Raw genomic sequence first — 26,340 nt, forward strand, 5'->3', positions numbered from 1 at the left:
CCATGGGACCGTGCCCTTCTAGGAAGATGAGGCAGAATGGACGGGTGATCTCTGTCCACCAAGGGAGGACATGGTGAGTGGCAGCAAGCCAGGGAGTGGGCTCTCACTACTCAGTCTCACCAGCACCTCGATCTTGGACCTCCGGACTCCACCACGACGAGACACAAATGTGTGTTGCTTAAGCCACCCAGTCAACGGTGTTTTGTCATAGGAGTCTCTCGGTATACTGAGTCTGAGTAGTCAGTCGTCTGAACAAAGTAGAGATGAGGGGACGTTTCATCCCAGAGTGGCATTGGCGACTGTGGGGGGGCAGACCTGCTGGGCCCTCCCTCGAGGGAGCCCCACCTGCATTTTCCTCCCTTCCTTAGCGGTGTGCTCCAGCCTTAACCAGCTACGGAACTTTCCAGAACCTCAGAGGCTATCTCCAGCTCACTGTGTCTGTTCCTGCTGTTCCCTCAGCCTGGAATGCCCTTCACTGACCTCTGGGTGTATCGGGGGCCCCTCCGGAGGGCAGCGGTCAGTCTTGTCTTTGTTTGCTGGTTGGTCTCCCCAGCCCGACAGGGACAGGCATCAGCTCCCACCCCCCCCCCCATCACTGGCGCCTGGTGCTGGCTGGCAAGTGCCTCTGACTTGCTGTCTTGAGACAGGGGTGTCCCATGTGGATGGGGGTCCCGCCCCTCGAGGCACCGCCCCCACCCTGTGCCCATCCAGGGCCACTGCTTTCAGCAGGCGGTCTCCCCGGGCGCCAGCCCGTGCCGTTAGAAATGACACACGTTTATGAGAAGCGGCTTTGACCTTCACAAGTTAGGATACACCGACCTTTATTTTTCCGGGCTCCCCTGGGAGCTGACATGACATTGCACTAGTGAGAAAAATGGGGGTTTCCAGTTGCTCAGGCTCTGCTAAGTGGAAGGAAGTGCATTAGGTGCTAGAAACTCCCCCCCCCCCCCCCCGGCCGAGCCGGGCCGGTGAGGAGCCGGTGCACGACGGGGTGCGTGGCGGGGGCCGGAAGAATCTGAGTAACACTGACTCACGGACGGGCGTTCAGGACGCACAGAAAGACACAGCTCCACAGAAGACAGGGAAGACAGACTTCGGTGACACCTTCCTACCGATTCGCGAACCTCTCAACCCACTCTACAAGCCGCCTGCGACAGGCACCGCGCCCCGACCCGCACCCGATTACAGACGCGGACGCCTTTCAGCTGGGGGGCCCGGCCGGGCTTCTGCTGCCGAGCGGGCAGGTCAGAAAAGGGGGGGGGGTGTCTCCCTCCTCCTTCCCCGGCGGCCGGTGCCTGCCTCGGGACCACGCACGCACCGGGCTAAGGCGGGCACCACCGGCCATGTCACAAAAGGGCACCCCAAGAGCTACACTGGGTGTTAGGCTGGGTGCGTGGAAATCCTTTATTCCGGGGCTTTGGCCATCAGAGGAGAATCTTTTCTCTCCGGGATGCGGAAAATAACAGCCAGGCAAACAGTGATGGCGACACGTCACGCATACTTAGAAACGGCATTACGTGGCCGAGGGCTGGTGTGGCAGGTGAAAAAGAAGAAAAGCAAAGAAACCCGACAAGGAGCCGTGTGCGCTAGGAGCACACGGGGAAGCGAAAGCACACAGGACCGGACACTGGAGAGTAAGGCCGGAGGCGCTCCCCTTCCGCGGGACCGTAAAATGGAACTCTATCTATGTCATCTTATGTTTAAGTAGGCTATGCTTTTTAATAAAATAAAAACTTCTGTGTTACTTTAAAGATATCATTTAGGCATCTAGGGGATGATTTGGAAGAAAAATGCAGTGCACGGAGGGCCCCGGCAGAAGGTACCCTGTCCGGTGGACGGTTGTCCCTAAAAACAGACTCGTCACAAACGGCGGCAAACATCATGCACCCCACGCTTCGCTTCGAGCGGCCCTGGGTGCTCCTCAGCGCTCTCCCCGGCCAGGCCTGGCCTGTCTGTGCGCGAGGCTGTGCCTCCCCAGGGCTGAGCAAGCGGGGGAGGGGGGCGGGGAGCAGGCGCTGGGAGCCATAGGCCCACCCACCCGTGATTGTGTCGTGCCAGCGTCTGTCGTTGACAGACCTCCTCAAATCCCAAGGCCCAGGCACCTCCGTGCCCCCCAGGGCCTATCACGGGGGGTGGAGCACTGCACAGGGGTGGGGGTGGGGGGGCGCCGCACGGTCAAGGTAAATGTTCCTCGAGCCCCGGGAGCATCTTTGCAGCCCCTCCGTGATGTGGGTTACACGTGCAGCGCGAAGCAAGGCGTCTGGGCTCTGAACTAGGGGCAGGAGCGTAGCTGGCAGAAACTAGAGGCCGCACCCGCTCTGGAACATCCTCCCGCCCCAGCCTCCCGCCCCGCCCTCTCCAGGGGCCCGCCGCCCGCCCGCAGGGACACAGAGAAGCCAGAGCCAGGTGCGGAAGGAGGGGGTTCTGTGGTTCTCGCCAGCTGTCCCACGCTCTGTCGCTGGCACGCTGGAGGCCGTCAAAACAACAGGGCTTTCTTCTTGAGGTCATTCCTCTTCCAGAGGGCCAGGCGGTCGAACTCTTGCACACTCATCCCAAACACTTCCTGGAACTCCTCGGGCGACAGGTGCCTCTGCAAACAAACCGGGAGACCCAGAGAGGAGCGGTTAGCAACTCTGCTGTCGGGCCAGCTCCGTCCGCACCGCCGGGCTGTCCGGAGCCAGGGTCGGCATCGTCAAGGACGCAGGGGGCTCTCCCTGCGGGCCCGGGGCCTTCCAGGTCCCTGATTCCCTCTGCATCCCTGCCGCTCCCACTTAGCAGTGCACATAACCAAGCGCAGGGAAAGACCCTCGCTGAGGGACCCGACTGAACAGGACTCAAACGGGTCCTTGCACACCCGTGTTCACAGCGGCGTTATTCGCCGAGGCCAAAACGTGAAAACGACCCAACTGCCCACAGAGGCACGAATGCATCCACAAGACGTGGTGCACACACACGGTGGGGTGTTGTCTGGCCATCAGCGGCAGTGGAGTCTTGACTTGCGCGGTAACAGGACACGCAGCGGGAGGCGGAGGGAAGGAGGCCAGACACAAAAGGCACATCCTGTGTGGCTCCATAGCTAGGAAGTGTCCAGAACAGGCAAATCCTTAGGGACCAGGAACAGATGTGCGGCTGCGGGGGGCTGGGGAGGGACCGGGCTGGAGAGGGCCAGCGTTTCCCTTTCCGGGAGCAGGGCGGGGGGCGCTGCACAAACGTTCCAGAACTAGGTCGAGGCGGTGGCCGCACCACGTGGGGAATCGGCTAGGTGCCGCTGAATTGCATACTTTGAAGTGGTTACGACGGAGAATTTTATGGGACTCTCCCCATTCTTGCCCCAAACGCGTTTTCCTTGACTCTGACACTAAACTACTCATATAAAAGGTTGCGATGATCCCGAGAGGAGTGGATGTGAAGACGTCGGGAACCCTGCAGAGAGCATACACGTCAGTCGTCACCACTCACGGCTTCACAGAGATCCCCGCATCGTGTGGCAGGGGCGGGGGGTGCAGGCCGGATGCCGCCAAGATCCACAGGACGGGGCTCAGGACACCCTCTGTCTTGTGCTGGGTCACAGAAGGCCCTATCTGTCGGGTCCAGGCCCAGAGTACTCAGGGTGCGTGCACACGTGCGCACGCACACACACACACACACAGACACCCCATCAAGCAAGTCTCTGCCAGGAAGAAGCCAGCAGCTGCCCGCTGGTATCTTGAACTTGCAGACCGGAAGGGATCCTGCCAGAAATGAACCACCTACACGGTGTGGACCTGGAGTGCTCAGAAGTCCACAGCCAGCCCGCGGAGATACAGGATTGTCGTCGGACAACAGCACCCCTGCTTCCGGGTACCGCATCACAGCCTTCCCGAATACTGCAGGGTCACCGAGATGTGGACGAGGAAGCCAAGAGGAGAAGCATCTCACTCTTCTCGACACCCACTGGCTCTGGACCCAGGCCCCCGGGGGAGTGGGCTGGGCGGGTACCACGTGTGCAGATGAACAGGAATCAGCTCAGAGCCCCAAGCTGGTGCCGGGGCAGGCGACCCGCCTCCTCGGTGCTGTCCTCAGTGCAATGAGCAGGGGGAGGCCTGAGGCGACTGGAGAGGTGCCCAAAGATGGTCTTGCAGAGCAGGAAGGGATCCCAGTGGCGAGGCGGTTAAGGGCCCTTGGGGGGAGCCAGGTAGGGGATACGAGGGAGGGAGAAGCGGGGAGGGGCACAGCACCCTGGCTGGGAAGGTGGGGAGGGCAGTGCTGAGGGCCGAGTGTGCACCTAGCGTCTGGGAGCCTCCCCCAAGCCGGGGCACTTGGTGGGGAGGCACTTGAGGAGCCACGGACCCCTGACTGCGGGCCCAGGCGGCTCACCTCCACTCTCCGTACCAGAACGCCCTGGGAACTGAGTCAGAAACGCTGTGGTCACGGAAACACACACCCTCGGGACCTGTACACCTGCCATGTGGTGGAGCAGTGGCAGGAGGGAGGTAGGCAGGCCCCCCGGGGGACGGGGAGGAGCCAGGCTGGAGCCTGCCCACAGGCCACCTGTTCCCAGTGCCAGCCCCCCCCAGGGATGGGTTGGGGTGAGCTTGAGGCGAGTGCTCTCAACCTTGATGATGCCGTCCTGCATTCCTGCCGCAGACAGGAGCCCGATGATGGTGGGATTAGGAGAGAGTAGGGGGGAGGCTACATGGGGTCCCAGCCGAGTCCCCGGCCCCGCAGGCCTTGGCAACCCCCTGGGTGCTCGCCAGAGCTGAGAACTGCCTACCCAGGTAGGCTTAGTGGCACGGGACCCGGGAGCCCGTATGTGTCACATGCCTCCCAGAGCCCAGAGCGGCTGGTGGCAGCTGGGTTGGGGAACCCTTGGGGTAAGGGAGAGCCCTAGAGGCTAGCAGGGACCCCCAGCCTCATCTGCAGAGCGAGAACAGAACTTGGCTCCCTGAGGACCCGGGAGGGCCGGCCGAGCTTCAAATGAGGAATGCCCGGCAGGTATCTGTCTCCACCCCCCTCGCCCCACCCCAGCCCCAGCTGTGGGTCCTGAGTGCCCAGCTAGCCTGGATGTGTCTCCACTGTTGCCTAGGCAACAAGGAGCTGAGGGGCCCTGTTCATTGGCATACCAGATAAACTGGCTCCAGGCCGCGTGGCAGACTCACGCACCCCCTTCACCCTGTGCCCCTCAGCGGGCGGGACATGTGGGGTACACCTGACCCCCGTGGCCAGCTTTCTGAGCCTGGGCCCACTCCCCTGGCCCTGGCTCCTGAAGCTTCTCCAGGGGGCAGGGCGGCCCGACCTCCAGGTGCCCGCCAAGGTCAGGCCTAGCCAAGCTCCTTCCTGAGCCGGCAGGAGGCAAGCCCAGGGCGCGGAGCCTTTCTCGAGGGGTGGGTTGGCCTCGCTCAGGCACAGCCTCACTCCCGGAGCACCCCGGTTTCCCCAGAAAGTGCCCCTGGGGAGGAGGCCATTTTGTCAGCAGGGCGGGAGGGGGGCCCTACACGCTTTGCTGGGGGTCGGCCTGCATCTGACCCCCCAGGGCAGCATCCCGAAAGACCGGCAGCCCAGGAACCGGACACGCCAGGATTCCCGTCCCGGCTCCATCCCTGTCCAGCTGTGCTGAGTGACTTCGCCTCACTTACGATTCTGTAAAATGGGAACAAGCACGTCTGCGCCTTCATGCGCTCCTGGAAGGCCGGCCCCCCCTCATGTGCCCAGGCAACTCCCGCTCACTCTTCAGACCTGGCCTTGGATCTCAGCTCCTCCGGGAAGCGCCCCCTGACGGCACCCTCACCGGAGGCTCCCAGAGCCCGCAGGCCTCTTTGCACCGTGTGAGGACGCACCCCCAGGTTCAAGCTGCTATCGTGACGTCACTGAGTGCAGACTTGGAAAGAGGGACCAAGCAGCACGGGGTCCTAGGACGTTCCTCCTGTACAGGTGCGGTCGGTGCTCGTAACCTCGAGAGCGTGGGTGATAGGAAATGTACTAAAGGAGCCAGGAAGGGCTGAGTCTTGGGTACTTAGCACCTTTGCTTTAAATAGAATTTATTACATCCCAGGTTCACTTGGTTTTCAGTAGAGGCTGGGTTTAATGCACCGCATGCAAATTTCCCGAAAATGAAGCAGTAGGAACAGCCTGGCAGGTGCTGAGCGCCCCGTACTGTGGTTCCCTCAGTAACGGCCACCCCGGGGAAAGATGGGGACTCCCCCACCTGTGCCCAGGACCCAGCACAGGGCATTTGCAGGCACCAGTGGGCTGCGGGATCGCTGGGGGTGGGTGTGTGCAGGCTGAGCTCGGTGCCTGCTCTGGGCCTGTCCTTTATTCACCGGTGGGGTGGTGGGGACAGCTGCCGGGACACAGAAATAAACCTGACCAGGCCGCCCTCACCCCACAGTTATCTCACACAGGTGGGGAGGCGCTCAGAGAGCGGTTTGGTCCCTGTGGGAGCCCCGGGACTAGGGGTGGCCCAGGGGGGCCTTGTCCAGGAGACACCCATGACCCGGAAGCCTCGATGCCTTCTGAGGCATTAAAGATGTTTCTGCTGGCATCTCATGGCCAGAAGGTTGTTTCCTAAGGGAAATGGATCTCTGACTTCACTCTGTGACCTGGACCAACCAGGGGAGGCTTCCCGAACACGAGACTCATACGGACTAACCACCTGCTCCCGGCAGGAGGAACAGCCCGCGACCGCTGATGCGCGCACACGTGTTCTCCCGTTTTGCTTCGCACGGAGGGGAGGGCGGTGATCAGTATGCGTGTACAAGGCACAGAGGCTGCAGACTGAGCCGCAGACAGGGGACGCCCCTGTGTCACACAGCCCGCGCTCGGCGCGCTGGCACTCCGAACTCTGCCCAGGGGCCCAGGGCTCTTCCCGAGGCGCCAGAGCTGTGTGCCCCCCGCAGCACTGCCCACCGTGCGGCTCAGCCAGGCAGGTCCACAGAGCTTCCCCCCAGCGGAAGAAGGGCCCCCCTGCGCAGGCCTGCCGGCCCCGAGGCCCGGACATCCGCACCACCGCTTTGTGGCAGAAACCCCCAACCGTTTTGCCTCACAGACCCTGTGTGACGTTGGCGAAGTGGCCCATCCCAGTAGGAACATGTCACTCATACACCCTTCATGTCACGCCAGGGAGCTCCGTGGACACCCTGGGCCCAGGTAGGGACCCCGGTTAGGAACGCAAACCCTACAGTTCTCCTGCACTGACTGAGGACCACGGGCCAGGCAGTGGTGAGAGCCTTCACCACATTCGCTGCTACCCCCGCACCCTGAGACTCTCGTTTAATTGCCTCGAGAAACCCAGGCTCAGAGAGGTCCTGTGCCTCGCCCAAGGTGGCACAGTCAGGAAGCCACAGGGCCAGGCCTAAGAGCCCGGGAGCCTGGAACCAGGCCCGGTAGCCGGTAGCCCAGCCATGCTGCCTCCGCTCCAGCAGGGTCGGGTTACCCCGCGCCCCCCACCCTGCTGGGACCAGCCTGCCCCTCCTCTAGCCTTCCCCTCAGCAGGGCACTTCCGGCTGCCCCTCACTTCTCTGAGCCCGGCTGTGCCCCTGGGAGGGGACTGGCTGACCCTCGCCTGCTCCTCCCGCCCCCCACCGGCCACTGGTGTGGGCTGACCCGGTGAGATTCAAGCCCCAGGCCTGCACAGCCTGCCATGCCTGGGCCAGAGGGTGGGCCGCTTTTCTCTGGAGGACTGGGCTCCAAGGTGCATTTTTTTTTTTTTTTTTAAGGAGGCTTCATGCCCAGCACGGAGCCCAACGTGGGGCTTGAACTCAGGACCCGGAGATCAAGACCTGAGCTGAGATCAAGAGTCGGATGCTCAACCAACTGAGCCACCCGGGTGCCCCTCACAGTGCAGTTCTGCTCAATCCCACGGCTTAGCCTCCAAGAAGAGGGGCCCCTACTGCAGAGGGGAGTCCCGCTTAGGGGGGCCCACACTCTGAAGTTTCAGCCCCTTAGCGGGAAGCCCCTTCTAGTGGCATTGTCGTACCATGGCACCATGGCCATCACGACATCCCTATTGCAACAGCATCATCGTCATTGTGACGTCACCATTGTAACGACATCACCATCATCATGACATCCTCATCACGAATCACCATCTCAATGGCATCATCAGCATGACATCACCATCACGTCATCGTCACCGTGACATCACCATCACTGTGACACAGTCATCATCATGACAATGGCTGCCACTGTGTGGGGAGTGCTTGCCTGTGCCGGGGGGCTCTGGAAATGCCCCACAGGCAGTCACATGACCTCGCCCAGAGCCCATGCCGTAGGGAAGAAACGGAAGCTATGCTGGGCAGAGTGACGAGGCTGTCAGGTGGCCTCAAGGTCCTGCATCACCGTCAGTGTGTCCTTGCCCACCTCTCCCACCGCCACTCTGCTCCATGGTGGGTTCTAGAACATTCCAGGCTCTTTGCCACCCTAGGGCTTCAATCCTCCTCATCCTACAGGTCCCAGCTCAAATGTCCCCTCCTCCAGCAGGCCCTCCTAGGCTGCCCTAGCTGATCAGGCCCCGGCTGACCTCACGTGGCTTCCGGCTCCACGAGGGTGGGCACGGGCCTGTCTATGCAGCCTGGTCTCCCACCCTCTTCCAGGGACAATCCATGTTGGCCATGCATACTCCTGAATCTAAATCTGTGTTCTCACGTCCCTGTCATATTGCCTCCCAGGTTCCTCTCCACTCCATCTGGGCTGGTTCCACCACCCTACCCTACTCTCCCCTGCCATTCCCTCCTCCCTCCCCATCCTCCACCCGTGCCATGGCCTGGCCTCCAAGGACTGCTCATGCTCGGACCCGGGAGGCCCTGCCTGGAGTCCTAGCTTCTGGTGCAGCCCCTCAGATGCACCCCACCCGTGAGTATCGCCACCCGTCTACATCAGCCTATCAGATTCTCACCAGACCGGTTGGATGGGTTTACACAAAGGAGGTATTCTTAGCACAGGGTCCTTATTTTTCAGGCACATTCCCACTTGGGCTCTTACTGTTGGAGCAAAGTAAGGTGTGCATTTAGCCTCAAGGTCTGGTGGAGGCAGTCAAGAAACCACAAGACTCCTTTGCAAGGAGCCACTCCCTCCCCCACCCTGCCCCCCTCCCCGCGGACCTGAGTACTTGCAGACCCCAGAGGTGTTGAGTCAGGGGGACCCTCCAGTGACTCACCAGGCCCCTGGCCAGACGAGAAGCCAGACATGGGGCCCAGCTGTTCGTCCAAACACTGATCTAGGGGCTGCTATGAAGACATCTATAGATGTGGTTTACACCCACGATCTGTGGACTTTAGTAAAGTTTGCCCTCAGTACCGAAGGGGCCTCATCCAGCCTGTTGGAGGCCTTAAGAGCAAAACCAGAGTCTTCTCGGAGAAGAAATTGTGCCTCAGAGTGTCAAATCCCGCCTGGGACTCCAGGCTGCCCTACAGATTTCAGACCCTCCAGCCCCCGCCACAGCTACGTGAGCCAATTCCTGCAAACGTGCCCGTGTCCGTGTCTGTCTGGCTGCTCACCCCTTTATCTCCCACAGACTCCGTCTCTCTGGAGGACCTTGGCTGATATACCGCCCTCCCTGAGGAGCAGAACGTCCCTCGACGTGCGCTGGGGAGTCGGGGCACGGAAGAGAGGTTAGCAATTCATTCTCCAGACTGGAACCCAGGAAGACAGCACAGGGCACCAGCTCCTACGCCTCAGCCTGAATCTCAGCTCGCCTGTCATGAGCGTGGCTGGGAAGTCCTCGAGCTGCCCGCCAGCCCCGGGGCCCCCTCAGTGGCCACAGCATCGCGTGGTAAAAACCCAGTGGGCCAACGTGCCACGCGCTTGGAACAGCCCGGTGCAGAGTCGGGCGGGAGAAGTACTTACTAAATAAACCGAACCCGATACATTCTCCGAAGTCCTACTTACTCCCAGCACGGGGCCTCAGGAAGGGGTTCCCGTTCTCCTCCTGGTGGCTGGGCCTCCGCTGACGCCCCCTCCCTTCACACACAGCCACCTTGCTTTTTCTGAAGTTCTTAGCCACCGTCGTGTCGGCCACTCTGTAACCCTCGTTTCCACGAAAAGCGTATTCTAATCCATAGTCATCTATGTGGCTCAATCTCAGGTTGGTAAAGTGAGGTGATGTGGAAAAAATAACTGAGTTGTGCCCACCCTGCACCTGCCTGGGGCCTGTTCACAGGAGGTGTTTAACGACTACCTCTGAACAACAGAATAAACGCTCAAACCAGCCAGCACGATCGGCACAGCAATGTCATTTGACAGGGGAGAAGTCAGGCTCAGGGTGATGAAGGAACCCGCCTGCGGTCACATAGCTAGACATTACGGACACTGAATTCACACCCAGGTCATCCCGACCCTGGGTGAGCTCTCTCTCCACCAGGATGTGGAGACGGACGGACGAACGGGATGGTGATGTCATTCGGCAAGTGCCAGGCAGAGGTGTGCGGGGAGGTCTCAGGATACTTGGGTCTTTCCCAGGGACAGGCAAAGCTCCTTCCACTCAGACTGGAAGCTCCTGGAAGCAGACCCTTGGAGGGGCACCGCCAAATCAGGAAGGGCCCGAGGTCCTCCCAGGCACGAGGCCCTCGGGTACTGGGAACCAGGGGCCAGACCCTCTAGGACAGAGAGCCCTGGATCTCGGGAATGACGTTCAGCCAGGCTCCAGGTGGGTGTCCCTGGAAGTCTGCCTGCTGACCCCTGCCCTGCCCTCTGCGGGGGGGGGGGGGGGGGGGGGTCACACGGTTCATCTGACTGCACTTCCAGAGCCGCAGAAGGTTATCGTCCCCCTGCATACGTCACCAACATTTATGGAGCACCTACTACATGCTAAGGGCAGCTATGTGGCACCTTTTGTTTTCCTGGGCTAATAAGCATCCTGAATTTCCCCCGGCCAAGCCTCGTAGTGTCCACCATCATCGGGGTCCGGTCTCACCGCGCTCCGAGTGACCGCCACCCCCTCCCGACACCCTGGAGTCACGCCAGATACGCCCGTCACCCCACAGTGCACCTTCCATCACCCGGTCCTGCTCCCTCGACCTCCCAAATAGGGCCCAAATCCCCACGCTGCCCACTTCTCACAACGACGCTGCCACCACCCTGACCAATATGCCAGCATGTCTTGCTTGGAGGGCGCAATCGTCTCCCAAACGGTCTCCCTGCATCCCCACAGCCAACCCAGGCCTCACAGAGCAGCCCCGCTGATGCTTTCAGTGACAAACCTAATCAGGTGGCTCCCCCACCTAAAAGCCGTTGCTCTTAAAACTAAAATCCCAACTGCTTACCATGGCCCAGGGCCCTGAACGGCCTGGCCCCACCCTTGCCTTCACCCTGCTCAACTACAGCCACCTGAGTCTCCTTAAAGTTCTTGCTCAAATAGCCCCTGCTTCCTCCTACCCCAGGGCCTTTGCACACACAGTCTGCGCTTCCTGGAATTCTCTTCCTATGTGCCTCCCTCACCTTACAGACACGCACACACCTCTACACACACAACACTTATACATCCGATTAACTTTTACCCATTTTCAAAGGCTCACGGGCCCACATTCCTTCCCGTTAAACCCCTTATCTTGGTGTATAATTACATATACTCATTTGGGTTATCGGTTGATTGATTCCGTCTCCCCGGTCAGACTGACTCTGGGAGGGCAGAGCTCATGCCGGGTTTTGCGCGACACACACATCCCAGGACCCAGCTCGGTGCCACATACTCACCGAATGCGTGAGAGAGTCAGCTGAGCGCTCTGGCAGGAAGGGGCGGGAAGCTGACGGAACAGTCCGCCTTCCAGAGACGGACCCTACAGAGATGTGCCGGGCTCACCAGCTGTCCACCAGATTCACCCTTTCCTCTCGCTGGGCACCTAGCACGCCCAGCCTGCCTTGCGTGGCGCTTGGCCACGTGACCGAGCCACGGCTCGTGGGGGCGTGAGCAGAAGCCTGGCCCTTCGGACCCTCCCATGTGTGGATGTGGGACCATCATCCAGCTGTTTAAAAGGACGAGTAGCTCTACGTCAACTGGCAGAGAAAACGTTCACGTCAAACTTAAAAGAAAAAAGCTGACCTCACACTGTGTCGACAGCGTGTACCTACTCATCAAAAATAGGACTCGGCCGTCTTTATGCAAACTTTATGCAACCTCGGCCGTGTTTATGCAAAAAGAGATTTCCGGAAACATGTCCACCACGGAGTTAATAGGAGTTATGACTCGTTGGGGGATTTCCGTGTGATGTCTGCATTCTTCTTTGTATTTTTCTGAGGTTCTACAAGAGTTAGAAATTGTTTTTACGTTAAAAATAAAGCTCGGGGCGCCTGGGTGGCTCAGTGGGTTAAGTGTCCGACTTCGGCTCAGGTCCTGATCTCGCGGTTTTCGGGTTTGAGCCCGCGTCGGGCTCTGTGCTGACGGCTCGGAGCCTGGAGCCTGCTTTGGATTCTGTGTGTGTCTCTCTCTGCCCCTCCCCTGCTCACTCTGTCTCTCTCTCCCTCTAAAATAAAATAAACATTAAAAAAAAAAAAAAAAAGAAAAAAAATACAGCTCCCTCCCCTGACGTAAAAACATCAGGGTCCCCCGTGTCCTGCTGGGATGTGGCCCCTCCTGCCCCACTCCCCACTCACCTCCCAGCTCCGAGCCCCGAAGAATGTGGGACGAGCCCCACCTGTGGTAACAGTTCCAGTTTGCCTCCTGGCTGGGCTCAGACGGGGAAGACAAGGATTACAGAGATGCACCCTTGGATGTGTTCTTGGGGACTGGATGATGAAACTCAACACCAGTCCTCAGAGTTTGTTAAAAGGAAATATTGATAGCTGTCAACCGCTATTTTGCCCCTTTCGTGCCGTATTTACTAAAAAGCAAAGGGAGGCGGGCGTCATTTGCAGTGCACCCCAGTCCCAAGAGGGAAACAGCTAGTCCTAACGCTGCTCAGCCAGGAGCCCCAGGCATCCCGTTCTGAGCTCGGCCCTGTGGTGAGGGCAACCAGCCCACAGGTCTTGGCCCTTTAAGGAGCAAAGACGCGCAGCAAACAGGAACCCTCCAGGTTGGGGACGTGACCGCACAATTAACAAGGACTCCACTCAGCAGGAGCCAGGGAGCGTGTCCCCTGCAGAGAAAGTAGGGATTGTTAAACGTGAGCCCCTTGCGGAGGCTGCCCAGGACCCTGTCTTCCCCACAGCAGGCACCCCCACGGCGTGAGATGGCCCTCCCGCATTGGCAGCTTTCGCGTGTGTTCTCCGAGGGCCCCCACGTCCCAGGAGCCGCATCGGGGACTGGGGGCTCCGCGGCTCCCCTCCCCTGGACGCACACACCAGCTCCCAGCTGGCCACCCCTGACCCCACGGGCCACCTGAGCTTATCCCCACAGGTCAGAACTTTCTACACGTCTTTGCTTTGCTGTGGGGTAAGGTCCAAATGTCCTGATACATGGACAGTCTCCTGAGAGAGGAGCTCGTGTGTCATTTGGCTCTGTGGTCCTTTGCCCGGCACGATGCCCCGGTGTCCTGGATGACGGCAGGATTGGGTGGGTTCGCCGCGCTGCCCGACTGCGGCGTCCGTGGGCTTGCCGGGCCTCACTGTCCCCTCATCCCCGGCCTCAGCTCCCCGCCTCTCTGCAGGCGTCTGGCCCTAAGCTGAAGTACCAAGTCCCAGAGCTCGGAGTTGTCCCCCTGCTCCAGGGCCGGCGGCCAAGCCTGGCCAGAGGGGACATCACAGCCCCCCGGACAAGCTGGTTGATTCAGGGTGGTCAGATCACCCGCCCAGAGGCGGAGATGAGGCTAGGACTTTGGAGAGAGAGGGAGAGAGAGAAGGTAGGAGAGGGCGGACAGAGCACACTGACCTCTTCTCTGCAGACTCTGAGCCTGGGAGAGGTGAGGTCAAAGTCGGTCTAGCGGCCAGGACACAGGAAATACGGCCAAGAGACTGCAGGAGAGACGCTGGGCCCGAGATATGACTGAGCCACCCGGAAGGGACCCATCAATCCTATGAGCTGGTAACCCCCTTTCTGCCTGAGTCACGTGGGCAGGCTCTCGTCACTCGTGACAGAAAGCGTCGGCACGATGTGCCTCCCTGCAGGGCTGCAGCCGCGCCAGCATCTGCGTAGCCCTCACCGCCACCACTATTCCCCCCGCAAGCGATGCCGTTCCCTGGGCCCCGGGCAAGGAGCCCAGGGACCCAGCCGCTGGACAGCAGTGTCTTCATCGTCAAGGCTGTGCACGGAGGTCTGTGCCCCATCAGTCTCACCGAGAGGGCTCCCTTCTTACCCAGGGCACATCCTGTAGATCCCCCCTTGAAGCCTTTACTTGGGGTCCCCGGGCCCAGACCTATGTTCTCCCCTCTTTGCAGGTGAGAATCTCGTCCCTCCTTCAAGGGCCAGCTCAGTGTTTCCTGCTGAGCAGTGGACGTGTCCCCACTCCCCACCCAGCTCTCCACGCCTGGCCTCCGTCCGTCCCATCGTGGGTGGCCACCTGGCCTTCCCCTGGCAGCCCGGCTGAGCCCGCGGGTGTCACTGGGTGCCCCCCGGCTGCGTCCGGGTCCCTACTACTCCCTCCCAGATGGGCCGTCTGGCGGGTCTGGGACCAGCAGCACACACGCTATGCCTGAGACGCTTCCGGGACCCACTCTGTGCCCAGCTCTGGGTCACCGATGGGGCAGGGGGCCCTGGGCCTTCAGGAGCCTCCAGACCCCGCACTCCCAGCAAAACGGACATTAACAGGCCACAAAACATTTGTGACAGGGCTCAGGAGGTGAAATTCACTGGATGGACGTTAATTACTTTGTAGGACAATCGTGGGGATTACGGCTCATAGCAAGGGCTCGGCAAAGATTATCTAAACACCTACCCCGTGCTGACATCCCGTTGCTTCTTTAAACCTACACCTGCTCCGCACAGACCGGCTTATTGTCCTAGATCGGTGTGGACGTGGTCAAACGAGAGGCCGTGGATTACGACCGCCTTCTCAACACCAGTGCTTGGGGAAAAGACGGGCACTACTGACTCAGCACCCCTGCAAACAGCAGAGCCCTCTGCCAAGCCATCTCTACCGGGGCACGCGCCCACCGTCCTCCAGCCTTTCAGACAACGAGGGGCCCTGGCGCTGAGGCCGCGGTGGGAACACGCGGGAGGGGGCCGAGTGTTGACAGCAGGGACAGGAGTGCGCCCAAGATCACCCAGCCGGAACGAACGTCCCGGCCGGAGACGCCCTCCTACCTCCAGTCTCGTGCGGTCCACATCTCTGGGCAGTTTCACGCGAATTCGGTTTGTGACAATGAGGGCGTCATAAGGGTAGACCTGTCGGGAGAAGAAACCACAGGTTCACCCCAGGAAGCAGGCGCGAGCCGGGACCGAAGAGCCGAGCCCAAGGCCAACGCGAAGATACATACTTGCGTCTGCGTCTGACATACACATTTCATACGAAAGCACAACAAAAGGAACTTTTAACCTGGGCAGGTGCGGCCTGGCACGAAGCGGTCGGCGTGGCAGCGGGCGGCCCCTCTTACCTTGTATTCTGTAAGAGAAGGAGCAGAGACCACAGGTGGTGGTTTAGGAAGCGTGGGAACTCATCCCAAAGGTGGGAGCAGCCTCCCGTCCTGGGGACCCCCCTCCCCGCCCCCTGCAGTCGGCTGCGCGTGCCCGCCTCCCACCCCCGGCGGCCTGCACTCGGGGCTCTAGTCCCCCAGGGAGCAGATTCTCCAGAGGGAAACTGAGAGCAGGAGGCATGGTCAGGAGGCTGGAGGCCAGACTGGGAGCTGGATGCAGTGCTGTGTTCCTCGGACGTGGTTCTGTCGGCCTGGCGGTCCGGGCCGCCCTGAGAAAGCTGCCTGCCTCGATTCACCCACCTGCGGAGCGGGCATTCCGGGGCAGACGTCTCGGGGGCACTGCTTACCTTCCTACCCCCTAGGTCCTCCTGTTAGACTACTGAGTTCCGTACGCTTTTTTAAAGGCTTTTCCATCAGACTAAATTCGTCATGTCAAAGAACAAACTCGTATGGATAGGAGGGCCTCGGGGACCATGCAGAACCCACAGAAAGCAGACCTGGGCCACAAGCTGGTCTTGGGAGGGAGGCCCCGACAAGGGCCTGGGTGACAGGGGTCGGTCCCCAAATTTCCCAGCATGCCATGCGACGTCCTGACATGCCAGCTCTGAGCCCGGGAGCTTGGAGAGCCACGTGGAGGGGGCCGGCCGTGACACCCCATCGCTCCTCTGTCTGTCGTGAACCCGCCCCTGAGGGCACGCTCCCTGTCTTTCTTGGGGTGACAGGGGTGAGCGGCATGGCCCTGCGCGGGATGGGCTCCAACTTAGCAGAGCCCCTGGTCAGGCACCTGCCATACGAGCAGGGTCACTCCAGGAACAGCAGCCTCCCAGGTTTGAATGCCAGGAGGCCACACAGCCAGCAAGGGTGGGAGGCAGGAGGTGACCCGCATCCATTCGGCTCAGACCCCAGAGGCTTTTTGCTGTGACTTCCTCCCTTACTGCCACAAAATTTGCCAGTGGGTGTTTGGCTTGTCCTCGGTGCTGGTACGGGAGGCTTAGTCCAACACAGATCTCTCTCCCCAAGGGACCAGAGCGACAAACATATCAGGACAGGGTCGGCTGTTCTCAAGGATGCAGAGAAGGGACGGCCTGAGGTAGGGGAGCGGGGCACCTGAGGTGGGAGAGAAGAGAACCAGGGGAGCAGGAGAGGGAGCACCAGGAGCGAGGGGAGCCCCTCAAGTAGGAGCGGGAGCACTACGAGCAAGGGGAGCACCTTCGGTAACCTGAGAATGGAGGTAAAGTGCTCCTTGCGTGGACACGCGCCCTCCCTGATCCGCCCACCGCACGATGCTCAGAGCCTTTTGCCAGCTGGCCCTGGAGGGGCCCGGGTCAGGATGACACTCATGGAACCGTGTAAGTGACCCCTGCCCCAGCCAGGGACCCACGGGGGTCCCCGCGTCTTGTACCTCGCGTGCCCCAGCTGGCATCCGGGTCTGCTCCACAAGGGGCCAGATTGGCGTTCTGGAAGAGAAAGAGAGAGGGCGGCAGGAGGCAGGTTGTAGGGGCGGGTGGCCGCGCCTTGGTGGTGCTGGCCCAGGTGGGAGGAGGGCGGGCAGCCAGGAGCCCCCGGTGCCACGGCTCCAGAAGGTCCTCCCGCCCCTTCCAGGCCTGCGCGGACCCTGCCTGGCCCGGCTCTCCTGCCGCCCTTCAAGCCATGCCCGCACACCTGCTCTCTGGGCCCCGCACAGCACGGAGACCGGACCCCGAGGGCCCCAGCGCTCCCGCGTGCCGGGCCGGCACAGCCCCTGGACGGAGCCCTGCGTGGGGCACTCAGGTGGTGACATTCGGAAAACACGGGCCGCCCTCCCTGCTTCGCGGCATTCATCGGCAAGCTGGCATTTCGGTGCATCACGACCCCGCAAGCCCACCTGAAAAACTCATCCTGCAACGGCTGAGCAGGGCCCGGGCCCGTAAAGCGGGTGCCGAGCCCCTGAATCTCTACCCCCGCCTCCTGCGCCTGGTGCGAGCACCGCCAGTCGGGCTGAGCCGCTCGAAGAGCACCGCTTCCTCAGGCCCAGCGCCTACGCGGGGTCTGACACAGGCTGGGCGCTCGCGGCCGGAGCTTCCGGAATTGGGTTCAGGGGTTGACCTTCAAGGTGACCGCTTCGCCCCAGACTGCGCCACGGGGAGAGCGCCTTCAGTGCCGCTTCCTGCCGCGGACAAGCGGCGGTCGAGGGGCAGGCGCAGTCCCAGGGAGTGTGGGGGCAGAGACCAGCCCGGAGAGCCCCCAGCCCACGGTCCTGCAGCCCAACAGGGGAAACAGGGGTGGTGAGTCAGGCGAGCACGGGTGGGGGCCTGGGGCCAGTCTCTACAGAAACCGTTGGCGTTTTGTTCACCACGAATTAATTTGGATTTTAAAAGGTACTGCATCAGGGGCGCCTGGATGGCTCGCTCGGTTGCCCCTGCCTCTCGATCTCAGCTCGGGTCGTGATAGGAGTGGTTCGCGGGTTCGAGCCCCGGGTCAGGCCCTAGCGCTAACAGACCGGAGCCTGCTTGGGATTCTCTCTCTCTCTGCCCCTCCCCTGCAGGCGCTCTCTCAATAAACAAACAAATAAATAAATAACACCTGTGATCAATCACTATTTAAAAAAAAGAGAAGGCATCGCATTGGACCATTATTTACTTTGATGACCGAGCCTTTGGGCGGGTGCCTCGCTGGCCTCACGACCCTGAGCCAGGTGCATTAGCCTCCACTCCCTTTTACCACCATCACAGAATAGTTCTCCTTGGGGTTTTTTCCTGAGACGTTTTCTCAGGACACCGGGAAGCACCCCCAGGGGGCGCCTGTCCGGCTGGGGAACCTCTTCCCGCATTAACGCAAGGCAAACCTGCGTCCATTGCCTTCGCCAGGCCGGCCTGTGGTGCGGAAGAGAAATGCCTCCCCCTAGTGCCCACTGCCCTGCATCACAGGCCCCCGCCGCCGACCTGGGCAGTTAGAGCCCCCTTTCTTAGCAGCAAAAGCGCCCCGTAGTCTGCCAGGCTCTGAGACCAGACGGAGACTCCCAGGAGAGAGGGGTGGAGGGCCGGGGCCCGTGGATCAGTCCACAGCAGGGGAAGAGCGGTCTCCCCGTGGTCCTCCAAGCGTCTGAGATCTTCAAGACCTCCCTGGTGCAAGGGAGTCTCGTGGTTACTCCTCCAGAGATGGGGTGGCCAGGGGAGCCTCGGGAACGCGATGCCAATAGGCACGTCCCTGGCTGATGCCCCTACGGGTCTCAACAGAGGCCCCAGGGAATTTAAAGGCAACCAGTTAGTAACCCCTCCCACTGGCTGGAGTCTCCGTGCGCCAGCCGCCCTCCAGATACATCCCACAATCTTTGCTGCCAACCCAGGAGACGGGTACCATCATGTCACGTTACGGACGAGGCTCAGAGAGGTCAAGCAACGAGCCCGAGGTCCTACAGCGAATCCTCAGAACTGTGACCGTTTCAACCCATGCCTTTCTTTCACTTCTCAAAAATCAGACCGCAACTGTGAGCGGTAGGAAAGGAACGGTGGCCGGTCACCGTTATTTTCCGGCGGAGGCTCCCGTCGGAATGTGCCAACAGCCACCCGTGTGGGAGCAAGAAAGGGCAGGGGGCTTCTGCCTTGATGACGACTCCCCGTGTGGGAACCGTGCCGTGGAGCGCACGGAGGAGAAGACGCCACCCGCTTTAACGGCCGCGGGTCCTCACGACGCCCTCGAGAGGCAAGGGTGATGTTTTCAAAGACCAGGAAGGAGAGCCTCAGGAAATGCGAGCGGGTGGCCCGAAAACGCGCCCGGAGCCGGTGGCAGAGCTGGGGGCCAACCGAGGGCTGACTGCGGTACGTGTGCTTTCCAGGGTCACGGCTGGAAAACCTCAGACTTCTTCGCCAAGGCTTTCCTTGTACACAGACGTTTCGGCAAACGCTTGATGGACACGTGGAAACCTGATTCGCAAGATACGCGTTCCCCATAGACCCCCTAGGCTGCTTGCCGTCTGCACCGTGCAGTCGCGCCACTCGCTTCCCGTGCCTGTTGGTTCAACGGATCCGCACGTCTGAGCTCAAAAGCCATGTTCCAATTGCCTGCCGCCCTGTATTCGAGCCGGGTCTCCGGCACTGCCGGGTGGCTCGGGGCATTTTCACGTACGAAGGCAATACCTGCCCGATACCGTGTGTCCTCACAAACTAGCGTCCCCTCTGCCTGCTGTTACTACAACGTGACAGCCTCTGCCTTCTACTTGGAGAATTCAATTACGCTCCTCGTTGCCATCAGGTGGCCGGCGGTCGTTCTCCTAATAGCAGACCAGGCGGCACAGTGGGAGCCACCCTGCCAGCCACAGGAATGCCACCAGGGGCCACTGCCCTGGTCCTTCCACGGAGATGAGCAGCTACCACAGGTAGGCTTTGTGGCAGGCTGGTTATCAGGGTATTTTAAGGAGCCTTGGGACACGGGGTGGTGACCCCTTGTGACAAATCCCTCTCAGAGCAAGAACTAGAAACCTCCGTCTCCCCCTGATGAACTTGAGTTCCTTCTTCCCACCAGATGAGAAGTACACAGCCAGTCCCATTTGCCTCTTTGCCCTGGCCGCTAGGAAGCTCAGAGCTAAGCTTCAGAAGTTTTGCTCATACCAGGCTCTTCTGTTTCTTGTAGAATTCTGGTACGTAATTTCTTTCATACTTTTCTCCTCTGCTCCCTTGTGGTTGGCGGTCATGGGTTTTTGGTCTGAGTGCACCTGTGCTTTGGAGCCCCTGCTCTCACTAGCTCTAGGAGAGGGAACGAACATTGCATCCATGCTGGGGCATCTGGATCAGCCGTTCCCAGCTCTTTTGGGGTGGGGGTGGGCGTGTGATGCCACAGCCTTCTCTGCAGGTTCTGGGGCATCAATCCGGGTCATTCCAGCATGTACCAAGGAGGGCATCTCCCCAGAGGATGCACGGCCCAGGCACCAATGATGTAAGACCAGAGTGTGGAGAATTCCTCTCTTAACGAGGGCAAGTCCCAGGACTTGGCGTGGGGGGTGGGGCACCTTGGCATGGCCTAGCCTGTGACCACCGCCCTCGAAGGCCCCCGAGCCACACCGCCCTCGTAGGCCCCCTAGCCTGTGACCACCGCCCTCGTAGGCCCCCCGAGCCACACCGCCCTTGTAGGCCCCCGAGCTGTTCCACGTGTGCGGAGAACGTTCTGGGATGGTTTCCCCACCACCTTCAGGACGCCTAACCCCGAGCCCGAGGGTTTACATCTCCCGCCCACCCTGTGCCCTCCCCGCCGTCCACTGAGGACAAAGGCTGGAGAAATCCTTAGAAGGAAATTCAGGGAAGCATGCCGCATGCGTGTGCCCTGACTCGGCCCCTTCTAGAACGCGGGTGCGGTTAGTGGCAAGAGGGGGTTCACTAGAGTCAAACCATGCAGAGGTGCCTGGGCCCAGGACAGACACAGCAGCAGGTGGGCCAGAGCCTGAGGAGGACAAAGAAGGCGGAGAAAATGCCCGAGGCATCCCTGTTCTTGGATTGTCCCGTAGTCTGGGACCCTGGATGTGAGGTCTGCCCTGGGGGACCGGGGGAGGCTGTCCCCAGCATTATACACTTACTGCCAAGACCACTGCAGGGTACCACAGGGGGTGACTTCTGAGCGGCTTCTCTTGCGGAACGACTTGCCTCGGTTTTAGACAAACGTCCTCAGACAACAGAGGCTGCCTGACCGCGGGTCTCCTGGGGCTGTTGCCAGGGGGCGGGGGTGGGGGCCTCTGGTGCCATCACACCTGCCCCACCCCAGTCCTCACTGGGGACTAGTGAAGCCACAGGAACAGCAACAAAAATGAGCCCAGACCTCCCGTGGGGACAAGGCAGGTGCCAAACTACCCGGGCTCACATTCCCATGTCCCAAGACTGGGAAAACCAGGCGAGGAGGTCAAACCAGCCTTTCGCTGGGGGGCAGCCAGAGAAAGCCAAGGACATGGATGGTGTGGGATCCGATAATTATCACAGGTGGAAACGGCATCATTAGGGACGATAACGGGGATGATAATAGTCACAGATGTTAATGACACCACTAGCGGTGACGGTCCTGATGGTCACGACACCCCCGAAACGGATGTAGGTCCTCGGTTCACGTTGCTCACGACCCAGCCGACCCTTTAAGGTCCTTAGATAGGCTCTGGGTCACAGAAGAAGGACGTGGGCCAGGAGGGGCCTCAGAGGATCTGAACACTCTGGGTGGCCCCTGTCTCCCCCTGTCCCCACACTGAGGTCTCCTTGGGAGCCGGGGGCCGGGTTCAGAGGGGAGGGGGGTGTCCCAGTTTTGGTCTGGCCCTGGTCTGCAGGGGCGACAGCAGGGCCCCTGGGGACAGCAGGCAAGAGGTGGTGGGCGAGCAGGGTCCCCGGGCCCCTCCTTCTGGCCGTGTGGGCCCCGCGCTCAGGCTCACGGCGGGTGACGGTTAGTGCACCTCGAGCCAGGGAGGGGTCGAGTACCTACCCGGTGGTCCAGGCCATTCTTTCCGTGTCCTGGGAGAGGGTCAGATTTGGAATAGGGGGATCCTGAAACAGACACAGCACAGCTCTGTCACGCACGCACGCAGGCTCGGCCAGGCAGGGGAGGAAAGGCTCAGCCCCGGCCGGCGGGGCTGGGTGGTGACACCCAGAAAGGCCCCTGAAGGTCACGCCCCCCCCCCCCTCAGTCGTGGCCTCTGTCTCCAGGGCGCTGACTGAGGAGGAAGCCAGCAAGGGCGTGATGTCCCTGAGCCCGCCGAGGACCCCAGGAACACCCTGGGGCCCAGCCCTGGTCCCGGTGGGCACCTGTGTTCTCTGACGGCCTCAGGCCTTGGTGCCACCGGTCCCCCAGGCCGCGCTCCTCGCCTGGTGGACCCGGCAAGCTGGGGGCAGAGTCAGGACCCCTGTGCAGGGTAGGGCTGTGCCCTCCTGTCCCAGAGGCCGCACACGGAGGCCTGCCGCCAGCAGAAGGTGGCAGGAAAACTATTTTATTTTTTAAAAGACCTTAAGCTGTTTGCAGTTGTGGGGGGTCACGTTAAAAGCCTAACGTCCAGCTTCTCTTGAAGCACAGAAGGGCTGGCCTGAGACCGTGGGACCCCCACACCTGCTCAACCTCCATGGCTCACGTCCCCGGCTGCCCCGCGTGGGCCCCGGGGTCTAAGATCTCCCAGTTACGCCCCTGCAGCACATGCCTGGAGAGGGCAGCGCGGAGGCTCCCTGCGACGTCCTTCTGGCCGAGACGGGAGCGTGGGATGCGTCCTGAAGGCGAGGACGAGTGGCAGAGCCGGGCCACCCCCACTCTGGGGGAGCACCTTCAGGAGGCTTGTCCCCGGTCCCCGTGGGCCCTTCACGCTCAGGGACCACGTCTGCTCCATCCGGGGGTCCTGGCTCCCAGCACCGGGCCGGGACCCAGCAGCCCAGGCGGCAACATACCCCGGGAGCCTCCAGGCTGCTGGGCCCGGCGGGGGGCGGAGCACGTCTCTGTGCACACCGGACCAAGGGTGGAGGACAGGGCCTCGGATGAGCTGGGTGCCGCGCACAGAACTGCCCACCCACCCACTCCAGGACGGCCCTGCTCTGAGCAAAGGATACTTATCCAGACGCCCTCGTCTCTGGGAGTCCTCGCCGAGTCTGTGAGGACAGAGGAGACATTCTGCGAGCAAGCCTGTAGGCGATGCCTCAGCTGGGGAACCGGTCTTGGGGACTTGGGGGTGGCCTGTGGGAAGGCCCTGGATGCGGGTCAGAAAGGGCCTTTTGCCACATCGAGGGCAGGGTTCTCAAGCTTCCTTGAGCAAAGGCGCCCTCTCGCCACGCGAGATTTTACATGAACTGACACACGAGACAGGGGGAAGGGGAGACAGAAGTGGGGTGAGGGGCGAGGGGCCAGCCCCACTCTTGCCGTCCCTCTTCCTCCCAGCCTCTCTCAAGCCTCCTCCAGGTCATCAACTATCTGCCCATTCTACAGAAGGCGAATCGAGGCTCAGAGATCGTGGGGGGGGGGGGGCTGCCCGAGGGCGCCCAGCCCCGTGATGCGAATGAGGCCTCCTGACTCACAGTCCTGGGGTCCCTCCTAATTTACACACAGAGCCAGGCACACGTGGGGACGTGGGGCTGTCCGGTGGAGGATCTGAGGGACCCTCCGCCGAGACACAGGAGGCCCTTATCAGCCAAAGATGCCGGGACAGTGGTTCTCAAAGTGGGGTCCCTGACTAGCGGCATCGGCTTACCTGGAACTGGTGAGAAAGGCAAGTTCTCAGGCCCCGCCCCCGACCTCCTGCATCAGAATCCAGGGCTGGGGTCCCGTGAGCTGGGTTTTCACCAGCCCTCCGGGGCATCGTGACGGGCACTACGGTTCGGGAAGCACGGCTTTAGGGCCTCAAGAACAGCAATGCCCTCACCTCTAGCCGTCACCTGGAGGCACTGCTGTCACATGGACGGCTGTTACAATGTCCCCTGTTCAGACCGCCATGTGCCAGCCCCTGTATTTTACTGCTTCTCGTGCAGAGACCCTACTCCCCAGAGGCCACCCTGTTCTCCTTTTTAGTGACACTTGTCACAGCTATTTCTTCCACCTACCTTGAGCGTCCATATCCGATAACGTTAGAAATTTCGCTTCACCGGGATTCAAACAGGATTTCAGAAACTCATGAAAAGAAGAGCCAATCACGTTTGCCCCATTTTTTGCCTGTTCCGATGGGCTTTCTGTTCAGAAGCTCCAACCTTCTCTTAGCATTTCCTTTCTGCCTGGACCACTTCCGCGCACAATTCTTGAAAGAACGTCTGCTGGTGAAAACGTCTTACTTTTCCTTCGAGAATTTCTGCATTTCCCATTCATTCCCGAAGGACGTGCTCCCCCAATAGGGAATTCACGCGGACTAGCAACTTTCTTTCGACCCCCGTGGTTTCTGATGAGAAATGCTTGCCTCCAGCCCGGCGTTTCCCTACAGGGAGTCTGTCTTCTGTCTCGGCTGCTTTCAGGATTTTCGACCCTCTGTCTTTAGATTTTAGAAGTTCAATTGTGATGGGTTCTGGAGTGAATTACCTTGGACTCATCCCACTCGGGGTTCACGCAGTTTCTGGAACCTGTAGGTTTATGTCTTTTGCCACATCTGGTAAGTGTTCGGCCACATCTTTGAGTACTTTTTCCAACCCACTGTCTTCTCTCTTTCTGGGACTCCAATGCTACAAACATTGCCCCGCAGGTCTCCGAGGCCCCGTTCGTTTATTTCCTGCTGTTTTCTCTCTGTTGTGCCGACCGGGTCCCTTCTGCTGTTCCATCTACGGGACCACTGGCTTTCCTCTGTCATGTTCTGCTGCTGTGTTATTGAATCCACATGATGATTTTTAAATTTTGATTATTTTCTTTTTCATTTCTATCGTTTCCGTTTGGCTCTTTTTTTTAATTTTTGGTTGTTTCCAGAGTATCTGTACTTGCTTGTTGAAGTGTTCTTCTGATTGCTGGCACTCAAAGTCCTAGTCTGGGAACCCCAACATCCAGTTCGTTTTTTAAATATTTATGTGTGTGTGTGAGTGCGAGAGAGAAAGAGAGCGAGCGAGCAGGAAGGTGCAGAGAGAGGGGGACAGAGGATCCAAAGCAGGCTCCGTGCTGACAGCAGAAAGCCCAACACGGGGCTCAACCTTGCGAACCGTGAGGTCGTGACGTGAGCCGAGGTCGGAGGATCGATGGACTGAGCCACCAGGCGCCCCAACAGCCAGTCCTTCTCCATGTCGTGTTTGTTGCTTGTTTTTACCCAAATTGTCATCTTCGTGGCTCTCGGAGTAGTCCTCTATCGTCTCCCAGACATCTGAGACTTTGCGTCAGAGGACGAGGACGCCGGGTCCCAGGAAACCCTCCCACGGAGGCCGTTGCCACCTGGTTGGGTTTGGCAGATGGGGTTTGTGGGGGATGCGGCTTCGAGGACAAGCCAGTTTTCAGAACATTTGTCAAGGGCCCTTGCGACCGGCCGAGTCCAGCCGGGGCCTGTCGGCACTGCCTGGGGGGCGAGATGGGCCTCCCTGGCGGCTCCGTGCCCCGAGGTGGGGGTGGGAGATGCCAGCTGTGGTGGAGAGGGCCTCCCAGGCCCACCCTCCAGGCTGCCAGGAGCCAGCGGGCCTCCCGCTTCACATCTGCTGGTGTGGCCAGGGGAGCGAGACGTCTACCTGGCCCCTGGTGCCACTGCATGGGAGGTGGGAGACGTGGGTCCCGTGTTTTCCCTCGAGTCCTGGGGTCCAGCCCACCTCCTCTTTCCACCCTTGAGAGTTCTGTGATCTGTCTGCTGTATTGTTTCCGGGGGGGGGGTGGGGTTTGGCTATACGTAGTGGGGACCAGCAGGGATAGTAGGGGAGGGTCCACTCTCTCCCCCCCCAGGCTGCCATGTAGACCCGTCAAACTTGGTCTCTCTGGGGCTGGGACCAGCCATCAGTGGATTTTAGAGGTCCCAGGGACCCCATGTGCAGCTAGGGTTGAGAGCCACCCGTTTAAAAAGTCCCCGCACACATTCAGAGACTTTACCTGACCCTCATACGCCTTCCCATTACACATGGCCTCCCTTTACGGGTGAGGAAGCGGGAGCCTAGTGAGAACAAGTGACCCCTAAAGGTCAAGGTCTGCTCACAGCGAGGACACGGCAAGAGCCCGGGACTTCCGGCTTCAGGATCCAGTGATCCCTTCCGCTCCAGCAGCTCTGCCTGGTGTGGGTTTTGCAGGGGGGAGGGGGGGACTTCCAGGCACCTGCGTGTCAGATGACACTGGGTGGCCAGAAGAGTGCCCGCTGTGTGTACTCGAGAGAAGGCAGGTCTACTGCCCCTGGGACGAGGCGGCAGCTGGGTCGTCGTCAGTCTCATCAGCTCTGCAGGTGCTGGACACCCACCCGTCCCCGAGTCCTCGCCAAACGGGCTCCCCTGCCACCTCCTCTCAGAA

The 26,340-nt window shown here is 60.5% G+C and overlaps 1 protein-coding gene across 23 annotated transcripts in view; it reads right to left on the bottom strand.

Annotated features, from left to right (window-relative positions):
* Window positions 1-789: 789 nt before the first annotated feature.
* Window positions 790-26,340, bottom strand: part of ABLIM2 (actin binding LIM protein family member 2) — a 145,804-nt gene continuing 120,253 nt past the window's right edge. For 16 of the 23 annotated variants that reach the window (XM_045474663.1, XM_045474661.1, XM_045474680.1 and 13 more), the window contains 5 exons: window positions 21,907-21,968; window positions 16,880-16,934; window positions 15,439-15,446; window positions 15,149-15,229; window positions 790-2,590 (listed from right to left, as the gene is read on the bottom strand). In XM_045474663.1, the coding sequence (XP_045330619.1) occupies window positions 2,477-2,590; window positions 15,149-15,229; window positions 15,439-15,446; window positions 16,880-16,934; window positions 21,907-21,968 (320 nt within the window). In that variant the 3' untranslated portion in view covers window positions 790-2,476. The remainder of the gene's footprint in view (window positions 2,591-15,148; window positions 15,230-15,438; window positions 15,447-16,879; window positions 16,935-21,906; window positions 21,969-26,340) is intronic. The other 7 variants (XM_045474682.1, XM_045474676.1, XM_045474675.1 and 4 more) reach the window with 2 other exon arrangements.

This window comes from Leopardus geoffroyi, chromosome B1, assembly GCF_018350155.1.
Source record: "Leopardus geoffroyi isolate Oge1 chromosome B1, O.geoffroyi_Oge1_pat1.0, whole genome shotgun sequence".
NCBI classification, from domain to species: Eukaryota; Metazoa; Chordata; class Mammalia; order Carnivora; family Felidae; genus Leopardus; species Leopardus geoffroyi.